The following is an 11,661-nucleotide window of genomic DNA, read 5'->3' on the forward strand; positions in this document are numbered from 1 at the left end:
TTTTTTAATACAACAGAATTTGTAGAGTGTTCTGATAACAGGACTTTATAAAAGTAGGCTACAAATCTTTCAATTCTCTTGATTTTTAATGTGTTTCTTGAAGTTCTGCAAATGTAATGACATTTTAAAATGTGATTTTTATTGTATATGATTTAATTCTTTAGCTGTCTTGGTGGCCATTGTGAAGGGGGAAAGGCATTTTGTAGAATAAATAAAAATAAAATAATATATCACATTATTTTATTTGGAATGTAATTTTTTTTAATCAATCAGCATCTATAAAATAACTATCTCATGATCCAGGGGGATGTTGGCTGAAACTTCCGCTATCATTGTCTGTATTGTATGGGATTTGTTAAAAATCCTGAGAAAAATCTAAAACTAAGGCAAGCTCCTGAGATTTATTTTGAGGTGGTATTGAATGGAAATAAAGCAGAAAGTGCCTCAGCTAGAAGAGGTCTCCATATGTCAGAAGACAACCTACATATTTGTAGATATTATTTATTTACACCCCACTTTTCCCCCCAATGTGGATCCAAAGAGGCTTAAACCATTCTGTTCTGTTTTATATTTACAACAACCTTGTGAGGAAAGTTACCCAAGAAGTTTCTATGGCACAAGTGGGGATTTGAACCTTCTTAATCTTCTAGATTAATTCAATATTCTTAACCACTATACCACACTAGCCCACTGCAGGGGTGCCCTAAATGTTCTCTCATTATATCCAGATTTGGCATATTATTAACAATATTTTCACAAACTATATGGGATCAAATTGTTAAGTGGTGTATGTAAAGTAACAATGACTGGTATTTATTTCTATTAAATTTAGAGAATTTGCATTATGTAAATAGGTGAAACAAATGTCTTAAAGTGATTGACTTGAACAAATGGTTTTGGATTTGGATTCATGTGTTAATCCAAGGCAGATATAAAAAATTTAACTTCAGCAAGTTGAAAAGAGATGTTTGTAACAGCCAGCATGGAATGGTATCTCACATTTTTCAGGCTGTTTTATGTCTTTAAACATTCTTGTTGATAGTGTCCGTCATCTTAGGCAGATGTGGTACATAGCTTTTGGTACTCTCCTCCAATTAAGAAATTTGGGGTGCAGTTTCTTCCCATTTTTGAAGGAGATTTTAGAATCTGCTATTTCCCTGGAGCCTAAAACAATATTTCTGATCTGAAAGACTGAGATTGTTACTGCGATCAGATTTGGAATCGCAGATGAACAGTTTACTCAGGCAATCACAGAATATTTTAATAGATATCAATAGCCCATGGCTTATAGGTCCCAGGTTCATCCTTTGGAATCTAAAAAAAATAAGGGAAAGAAACATTATTTTAAAGTGTGAATGTTATGAAAGGAATTCAATATCTAAACCATTATTACACCTTTTTGGCAAATTGCTTTTAAATTTGAAAATCCACAAGAGAACTAATCTCAAATCTCCCCCGTCTCATGTAGTTTCACTTTAAATCTGCATATCAAGCCCCATCTCATACCTACTATCCATCATGTCTATTGTGAGTGATTCTGAGCATGCCCCGTTCTGTTTTACAGAAGGGGAAAGAACCTGTCTGGCTCTAGTGCGAACTTTAAAACTCTATTTTTAATGAAAATAATTGAAATGTTTATATAACAGAACCACAGCTGTGACATAGTGCTGGGTGAAATTTAAAGAGACAGGATGTAATCTTGAGAAAAATGAGAAAGGGAATATTTCACAAATAACATCTCAAAGCTATGAACATTCTAAGCATATAGGCTTGAGTACTTTGCACTGACTTTCAAATATGTAACTGACTTTCAGTAACTGACTTTCTAACATGCTTGTATGCATGTAGGTGATGTCTTGCCTTGGAGCTAGATACTTTTTTTGTATGTGTGAGCCAGATCATTCTGGTTCCTAAATATAAAAAAATACATTTGTATATTTATATTTGTAAGTATACTCTCTCTCTCTCTCTCTCTCTCTCTCTCTCTCTCTCTCTCTGTATTAGCTTATTATAATTATTTTGTCTATGTTGTAAGGGTTGTAAAGTTATTTCTTTGTTCATATTATCGATGATGATGATGATGATAGAATGATTGAGCCTAAAGTGGCTGAAGAAGACATAATAGTCAAAAGTATTGTTTTTTTCTTGGGTCAATACTCCTACCGTCTATTGACCGCCAGCCAAGGATTTCTCTATCAACATCCTGATGTGTGTCTATGAATACTTGAAACTCATCTACGGAAGCTGAGTATTTAAAGGCATCAGACATTGGTATCCTTCACTCCTATACCATTGTGCCTAAAGTGGCTGAAGAAGACATAATAGTCAAAAGTATTGTTTTTTTCTTGGGTCAATACTCCTACCGTCTATTGACCGCCAGCCAAGGATTTCTCTATCAACATCCTGATGTGTGTCTATGAATACTTGAAACTCATCTACGGAAGCTGAGTATTTAAAGGCATCAGACATTGGTATCCTTCACTCCTATACCATTGTGCCTAAAGTGGCTGAAGAAGACATAATAGTCAAAAGTATTGTTTTTTTCTTGGGTCAATACTCCTACCGTCTATTGACCGCCAGCCAAGGATTTCTCTATCAACATCCTGATGTGTGTCTATGAATACTTGAAACTCATCTACGGAAGCTGAGTATTTAAAGGCATCAGACATTGGTATCCTTCACTCCTATACCATTGTGCCTAAAGTGGCTGAAGAAGACATAATAGTCAAAAGTATTGTTTTTTTCTTGGGTCAATACTCCTACCGTCTATTGACCGCCAGCCAAGGATTTCTCTATCAACATCCTGATGTGTGTCTATGAATACTTGAAACTCATCTACGGAAGCTGAGTATTTAAAGGCATCAGACATTGGTATCCTTCACTCCTATACCATTAGTGGATCTCTTTTAAAGTAATAACTTTGATCCTCTGAAGATGCCAGCCACAGATGCAGGCGAAACGTCAGGAGATAATGCTGCTAGAACACGGCCATACAGCCCGGAAACCACACAGCACCCAAGTGATTCCGGCCGTGAAAGCCTTCGACAACTTTGGGATCCCCTGTGTGTGTATTATTCATTGTTTTATTGTTGTTGTTATTTATAACATGCATACTTTTGTTGTTGATTAATAGTTGTGGTTGTTATATAAATGTTTTAAATTATTTTAATTAAAAATAGAGTTTTAAAGTTTGCACTAGAGCCAGACAGGTTCTTTTCTCTTCTGTAAACTAGATACTGTCTCTGGCTCATTATATTTTTGCATGCCCAGTTCTGTTCCCTGGCCTTCTGATGTCTGCACCTTACTCCCCTATGAAAAATGTCCTATACAAATGTTGATATAGAATGGATAGACAGTTATAAAGTTCCAGCAGTGAAGTTGAGTTAGCTGTTGGAGCAAATTTAAAGCAATCTTGCGGAGCCTTAAGACTGACTGAATTTTATTGCAGCATAAACATTTATGGACTACTTTTGATGCAATGAACCTTTTATGAAAAAGGTATACACAAATAATAAACTGCCAGTCAAGGGGCATGAAATGCAGGCTCAGTGTAGAAAGGGCAGGGCAGAGGATATTTAGAAAGTCCTTGCCATGTTTGTGAAATGATCAGCACATGCCATGCGAATTCTTGCCACATTCAGTGGACTCTCCAAAGTAAAAACACCGTTCATTCCTCTTTCCTTCCGGGCAGCAGCCACGGCATCCTTAATTGCAAAAAACACGGAGGATGCCAGGAATACTCCAGTTTCTCCCATGCTCTGTAGGAAGAAAAAGGCAATGAAAGAGTTTGCTTTGGAAGGTGGATCAGAAATAAAAGATTGGCAGCTACTGAATAGTGCTATTCATAGACAAGCAGCAGTTCAGGTTGAATTTGGTTGATGGTCTGGCCAAGACAGTCCTGACGCCTAATTTTTGAAAATACAATAGCTTTCTGGCCCTTTCCGCACAAATCCTTTAAAATGTTTTGAGGCAGGAAGTAGAATGTTTCCTCTATGGAGTTCCGCATTGTTTTCCCCCTTACATTCTGAAAATTTTATTTTCAGCCTCAAAATGTTTTAGATGAATCCCCCTTTAAAACAAATCTTTAGCCTGAAACACTTTCAAAATGTTTTCACTTGCTGTGCAATATGTTTTCCATGCCTCTCTGCCATCCCTGAACTTCCTCCTCCGCACTATTGTATCATGTTGCTGAATTTATCCTCACCTGTTTATTTTCATCATTTCTGGGTGTTTTTTATTTTTGGGGTGGGGGCAGAGGTGGGATCCAACCAGTTCTCACCACTTCTGTAGAAGTGGTTACTAATTTTTTCTGAGTGTCGAGAAGGGGTTACTAAAGCAACCTCCCTGCCCAATAGGGATTGGAGGTGCGTGTGTGTGCTGCCGCCACTGTTTGAATCCCACCACCATTGGAACCTGTTAAAATTTTTGGATCCCACCACTGGGTGGGTGGGGGTTAAAATCTTAAAAGCATCGATTATATGTGTTATAGAGAATTGCAGCAAGAAACATAAAAGCACCGAAGCATCGATTCAACAAGCAACTAAAAAAAAAGGGGGAACCCCTCATGGCAGCCATGAATCATTTTGAGGGGGTGAGTGTGTATGCGGACAAACATTGTGGTGGTGGGGTGACTGAAAACATTTTACAAACATTTTAGGTGTTTTCTGAGGAAAGAGCCTCTGTCAAGTGGCAAATGCAAGATATAAACAAATCAAGATAAAAACAAATCATAAACAAATCATAGACCTGGCCAAACATAAATTGAAAAGAAAGGTTTCAGAAGAGCGATCCGTTGTAGAAGAAATGAATAGGAGTCTTCTAGAACCCTAATGAATAAATATCAAATGTTATTCTTTAACATGCCAAAACACATAGGCCGTTTCCGTGACGGTTGTAAGGGGCTTCTCCATCGCTGGCAGGAATTCCGGGCCAAGCGTGGAGGCGGGAGGCCGCTCGCGATGTAGATGCGGACGGGCCTCTGAGAGGTTGCAGATCGGCTCAAGATGGAGTCGCTTCTTCTTCGATAAGTTTGTTGCCTGTTGGTTTCAGTTTCGCTTGACGCTGCCCCTCCTCACCTCCAGGGGTCGGAGGACAAAGGAGGGACTTAGAGGCCAGCAGGACGGCGACACGAGGTACATGGGAAAGGGAAGGAAATATAGCCTTCGGGCGGCGCTGGTTTGCAATCTCGGCCACTGGAAGATCGCCTTCAACAACAACCTTTAAAGGTTGTTGTTTAGGGCGCTGACGCCTGGGGGGGAGGGGAGCTGAGTCAGGTTCAGGTGAACGGCGCTCAGTAGCGCTTTTACCGCCCCCAGGCCGTCGTTTTTGGCCCGTGCAGAAAGGGCCTATGAAAATAAATAGTCATATCTGCTCAAAGATATTTTGCTTGTATACTATTTGCTGTCCATCAGCTAATTTCTATCCAATCAAGAATTTAAGTATTTGGTGGTGGTGGTTGTTTTGCATTTGTTACAGCTCCTGAATGAATCAGTGTTGCTTTTCAGAGCAGTAGTATTCCTTTCTCTTTAGCGTGATAATCAACAGAAAGAACACTTTCCCCCACAAATCATACTATAGACTAGAATACCACAGAGCAGCTGGAGACATAGGATAGTGTCCATTTGATTTCTAAAAAACATTATTTCTGAGTGTCCAGATCAGGTCTACACTATCATGTAAGCAGTTATGAGAATTTGTATCTCGTTGGACAAAGAAGGCCGTGTGTAGTCCTCTTATGGGCTTCATTGTTCCGTTTCAAAGATCCCTTAAAAGAACCTGTAACTGCTATTCTACAAGGGATTGCCTTCTCAGTCACGCATAGAGACTGCTTGGGCCCATTGCTTGGATTCTTCTAGTGCTAAGGTAAAACCAGTTTTGTTGATGGCTCTACAGAACTCGAGGAAAGAGGCACCAGCAGGCAGGCATTGTCTCAAGTGGGTAGAGCTAAGCTGTCCTTCTCAGTTCTTTCTTGATAGCTCCAATGTCACCAGGATTTTTCTTAGGAAGATTTGTGAGCTAGTCAAAGACAGAGCAAGGGGGAAGTGCACCCGGTGCGTGCGCCATGCGCCCCTCCAAGCCCCCACCCTGTCACGCCCCTGCCACGCCCTGGAACACCTCCACAGGGGCGCCCGGCCAGTGCATTGCACCCCACTCCCACCCCCTTGGCACTACACCTCTGGAGCTAGGCTTCTCCCTCCCTTTGAAATCTACCTCTTCACTGGTTTTTGCCCTTATCCTATGGATGCTCTCTCCCTGTGGACTCTGTATACTTCTTGTGGGCAATCAGGACATCCTCTGGACCAGCGGTTCTCAACCTGTGGGTCGCGACCCCTTTGGGGGTCGAACGACCCTTTCACAGGGGTCGCCTAAGACTCTCTGCATCAGTGTTTTCCATCTGTAAAATGGATAAATATTAGGGTTGAGGGCCACCACAACATGAGGAACTGTATTAAAGGGTTGCGGCATTAGGAAGGTTGAGAACCACTGCTCTGGACAAATAAGTGTCTTTTCAGCAGGTATGAATTTTCCTTCCTCTGTTGGGGGAAAAATACGATGTGGAGTCTTCATTGAGTTATGTTAATGTTAGGCTTAGCAGGCCCCCTAAGCTGTTCAATTTAGTTGATGTCCTTAATGTAGCATTTAGTTGGGGCCTAAAGGTAAGTTTACCCTGACAGAGTAGACCATTTTTTCCAATGACAGCTTGTATCCCAAATAAGCATTTGTCTTATGAATGGGGCCCAACCTGTAATCAGATCTCAGATTGTTTAGACATCTTTCAAGAAACAGAGTTCTACACAATCGATTGTAATCAACTGTGATGGTGCAACATCCAAGTTTATTAGTTTGCCATACCCAAACTGGCAAACTTCACTTGAGACCATTATCTGTTATTACATCTTGTGAACACCACTGCCTAAATTTAGGAGTAACTTAAGATGCTACTGGTGTATGAATGCATTAAAAGGAAACAAGTAAGTATTTTCCTTTCTGTAGACAGGGAATGGCCTATCTCTAAAGAAACTATATTGAGACAAATGAAGTAACTGCCTTTTGCGGGTTAAATGAAAACAACTAAACAATGCAGAACTGTCTTTAGTTACTATATTATTTGCATATCTAATATATTTACCTTGGAGGAGTAGATTGCTATTGGGTTTCTTGTGTTTGGTAGCAAGTAGATTCTAAACAATTCTGGGACATCACAAACTGCAGGAATTTTATATGTGTCCGGTCCCCGCGTATACTGCTCTCCTTCTGGGGAGAATTTTAGTTCTTCTTGTGTATAAAGTCCGAGGCCCTGCATAAAACCACCTTCAACCTGATGGAGTAAACATACATAGTTTCAGGATGAATATGTGAAATATGTCATGATATAAAAGAACATAAGAAGAACATAAGAACAAGCCAGCTGGATCAGACCAGAGTCCATCTAGTCCAGCTCTCTGCTACTCGCAGTGGCCCACCAGGTGCCTTTGGGAGCTCACATTTAGGATGTAAAAGCAATGGCCTTCTGCTGCTGCTGTTACTCCCGAGCACCTGGTCTGTTAAGGCATTTGCAATCTCAGATCAAAGAGGATCAAGATTGGTAGCCATAAATTGACTTCTCCTCCATAAATCTGTCCAAGCCCTTTTTAAAGCTATCCAGGTTAGTGGCCATCACCACCTCCTGTGGCAGCATATTCCAAACACCAATCACACGTCGCATGAAGAAGTGTTTCCTTTTATTAGTCCTAATTCTTCCCCCCAGCATTTTCAGTGAATGCCCCCTGGTTCTAGTATTGTGAGAAAGAGAGAAAAATCTCTCTCTGTCAACATTTTCTACCCCATGCATAATTTTGTAGACTTCAATCATATCCCCCCTCAGCCGTCTCCTCTCCAAACTAAAGAGTCCCAAACGCTGCAGCCTCTCCTCATAGGGAAGGTGCTCCAGTCCCTCAATCATCCTTGTTGCCTTCTCTGCACTTTTTCTATCTCTTCAATATCCTTTTTGAGATGCGGCGACCAGAACTGGACTATAAAATAAAGATGCGGCGACCAGAACTATAAAGTAAAGGTTCACAAGTTCATCTTCTAGGCAGCAAAAGGTTTGCCCAGCAACAGGGGCCAGGAGCTGGGAAGTCCAGGGACAACCAGCTACAGTTGACCTTTAATGTGATTGTTGCATTCAATTGTGACTCTAGTCTAATGGGAGACTGTTGGCGGGAAAAGTACCTAGATTGAATGTATAAAGCTGTGCATTGTATATATGCAGTATTCTCTTCTAGTCTAGTCTTCTAGTCTGTTCTAGCTTAGTGTTATAGTATTGCTGAAGTGTTCTGTATAGCCTTGTACTCTTATCTATTATAGTCTTGTGTAATCTTGCAACTGCTAAGTAAAACCTTCCTATTGGAAAGAACGTTTTGCGTGGACAGTTTTCTTTTCCTAAGAGATAGGAGGCTGCAGTATACGCAAGAAGACTATTAGACCTTTTCCTCTACTCTAAGTAGCTCTGCTTTAAGTCTGCTGATAAAGTATGTAGGGTGTCACCTGTAAGGTCTGGAGATTACAGTTGAGCTCCAGACTACAGAGACCAGTTCCCCTAATGGCTGCTTTGGAGCATGCATTCTATAGTATTATTCTCTGCCGAGATAACTTCCCTGCTCCAATTTCACTCTCCCTAGACACCGCTCCCACATTTCCATGAATTTTTCAACTTGGATTTGGCAACCCTAGTATTAAATATTCTACAGAATGGAGATTTATAACCATAATTTAAGATAAACTTTCCCCCTCCCCATGCCATGTGCTAAACCCTAGCTTTGTAGCCAAAGCTACAATTTTGTAGCCAAAGCAGAGGATGGCTTAGGGAGGCTTCCAACAGATAGTACAATAAAACCATACCCTTAAATAAACAATTAAAACCACAGATGGCGACCCTAAATCATCAAAATGTTAGCCTTCAGAAGTGTAAAAGAAAAGGAGAGAGTAGGCACACAGCAGGCAGAAAAAAAAACGATAACCTATTGGTAAAACCATCTTTATGGCGGCACAGTGAATTTTAGAATGAGTTCATTAACAAGAAAAACTTATCTCACTGTTCTCCAGAGAGACAAGTTCCTCATGTTGACTTATATTGTTGGAGCTGCTGTCTGAGAACAGCCATGTTGGAAGCCGCCTCGAGCCCCTTGGGGAAGAGGCGGCCTATAAGTTTGAAATATAAATAAATAAATAAATATGTTGCGTCTGCTGCAAGCATCAATGCAGAACTGCTCCGCCCACTCTGGTCATGTGCGCTACAATCATGCTGATGGACTGGATGAAGTTACACCTTCCTAAAAGTTTCTTAGTTTAGATCTAGAAGTTTTTGATCCAGACTTCTAGCGCAGAGACCTCAAAGAGTATTATCTAGGACTGTTTCTGGTGTGTGATTAGTCAACCCAAAGTTTTGTTTAATGGCCAAATTTTGTTTAGTTGCTCCAGTTTACAATAAATGTGCATAATACATGTGACACGTTAGCTAAAAGAGATATGAAAATAAGGCTGTAACTTAGGACAAATTTCCTTCAGTTTGCATCATCATTCCTTCTCCATTACAACTTAAATTTTATTTATGCACATTACTTTCATGTTATCCGTATATAATAATAGTAATAAACACATGACTGAAATTTGCAGGAAGAGTAGCGAAACTAAATGATTGTCAAAGCCTGAAAGACCAGACTGATTGCCCCTTGATCATAGCAACAAGGCCTCTTCCCATCCATTGGATCGGCATAGAATATAGCACTGTTTGTGATAAATTGAGTCACATAGATGTTCTAAGAAATAATTGTACCTTTGGTACCCTCTTTTTTAAATCCGAAAGCCCATTAGGCAGGGATATGTTGAGTCCTCAGAATGGGAGAAAAGTGGGCTAAATTATTTAAATAAACAAAGGATCACTTTATACAACAGTACGACAAATGATTCACCTGGAACATACCTGTCCTATGTCAATTCCTGGATTGAGGCTGTAACAGGCATCCAAAACAAGGTCTGTTTGGAGATTCTGTTAGAATAACAGAACAAATAAGACGAACAGCACCCTTATTTATGAACAGTTAAGAAAAGTGTGAAGATAACCATGATCTAAACTCATAAGTATCATACCCACAATATTACTATAGATTCTGATCTCTTTCTTGCATTTGGAAACTCCAGGATCAACCATGTCGGGAACTGGAAGAATCCTTTTCCAAATCAATTCTTAAGGAGTGGCCTTAATACAGGGCAGCCAATGGCCAACCTGTGATCCATCCAGGGGCCTTTCCCCACTTCTCCTGCTGCCGCCGTCGCTGCGCGCTGCTCTGAGCGCGCGGCATCCCTGGCACCCGTCTGGGCGTCCCCACGATCCCGCGCCGTTTTCGCCAGCGCCAGGGATGCCGCGCGCTGAGGGGGCGCAAGAGCGGCAGTGTCGGGGCGGCTGTGCTGTTGCCGCCCCTGACGTGGGGAGTGCAGTGGGACCCCGCGCTACTTGCGGAGAGTTGCGCGGGGCTTAAGGTAAGTGGGGAAAGGGCCCAGGTCAGAAACATGACTATGGTGACATGCATAACCCAGATAAACTGTGGTAAAATACTTGGCATGCAGAATGCTTTTTTTTTTTTAGAATAGAATAGAATCTTTATTGGCCAAGTGTGATTGGACACACAAGGAATTTGTCTCCGGTGCATATGCTCTCAGTGTACATAAAAGAAAATACATTTGTCAAGAATCATAAGGTACAGCACTTAATGATTGTCATATAGGTCTAGTAAGCAATCAGGAAACAATCAATAGTAATAAAAACATAAAATGTAAAATCATAAAATAAAATGAAATGTCAGCACAGGCTATAGTCATACAGTCATAATTGGGAGGAGATGGGTAATAGGAATGATGAAAAAAGTAGTGCAGTAATTATATAATAAATATATAATAAATAGTTTGACATTATCGAGGGAATTATTTGTTTAACAGAGTGATGGCATTCGGGAAAAAACTGTTCTTATGTCTAGTTGTCTTGGTGTGCAGTGCTCTGTAGCGACGTTTAGAGGGTAAGAGTTGAAACAGTTTATGTCCAGGATGCGAGGGGTCAGTAAATATTTTCACAGCCCTTTTTTTGACCCGTGCAGTATACAGGTCCTCAATGGAAGGCAGGTTAGCAGCAATTGTTTTTTCTGCAGTTCTGATTATTCTCTGAAGTCTGTGTCGATCTTGTTGGGTTGCAGAACCAAACCACACAGTTATAGAGGTGCAGATGACAGACTCAATGATTCCTCTGTAGAACTGTATCAGCAGCTCCTTGGGCAGTTTGAGCTTCCTGAGTTGGCGCAGAAAGAACATTCTTTGTTGTGCTTTTTTAATGACATTTTTGATATTAGGTGTCCATTTTAGGTCATGAGATATGATGGAGCCTAGAAATTTAAAGGTCTCTACTGTTGATACTGTGTTGTCTAGTATTGTGAGAGGAGGTAGGATGGGAGGGTTTCTCCTGAAATCTACCACCATTTCTACGGTTTTAAGTGTGTTCAGTTCTAGATTGTTCCAGTGGCACCACGAGGCTAGTTGTTCAACCTCCCGTCTGTATGCGGTTTCATCGTTGTCTCGAATGAGACCAATCACTGTTGTATCATCTGCAAATTTCAGTATTTTAACAGATGGATC

General features: G+C 40.6%; 1 protein-coding gene across 1 annotated transcript in view; it reads right to left on the bottom strand.

The window, feature by feature from the left end:
• Nucleotides 1-790: 790 nt before the first annotated feature.
• LOC125426207 (aldehyde oxidase 3-like) overlaps nucleotides 791-11,661 on the bottom strand; it is a 343,943-nt gene continuing 333,072 nt past the window's right edge. Inside the window, exons 50-53 of the mRNA XM_048484463.1 lie at nucleotides 9,962-10,027; nucleotides 7,130-7,318; nucleotides 3,591-3,758; nucleotides 791-1,314 (exon numbers count right to left, since the gene is read on the bottom strand). Coding sequence (XP_048340420.1) covers nucleotides 1,261-1,314; nucleotides 3,591-3,758; nucleotides 7,130-7,318; nucleotides 9,962-10,027 — 477 coding nt within the window. The 3' untranslated portion in view covers nucleotides 791-1,260. The remainder of the gene's footprint in view (nucleotides 1,315-3,590; nucleotides 3,759-7,129; nucleotides 7,319-9,961; nucleotides 10,028-11,661) is intronic.

This window comes from Sphaerodactylus townsendi, linkage group LG02 (assembly GCF_021028975.2).
Source record: "Sphaerodactylus townsendi isolate TG3544 linkage group LG02, MPM_Stown_v2.3, whole genome shotgun sequence".
Taxonomy (NCBI): domain Eukaryota; kingdom Metazoa; phylum Chordata; class Lepidosauria; order Squamata; family Sphaerodactylidae; genus Sphaerodactylus; species Sphaerodactylus townsendi.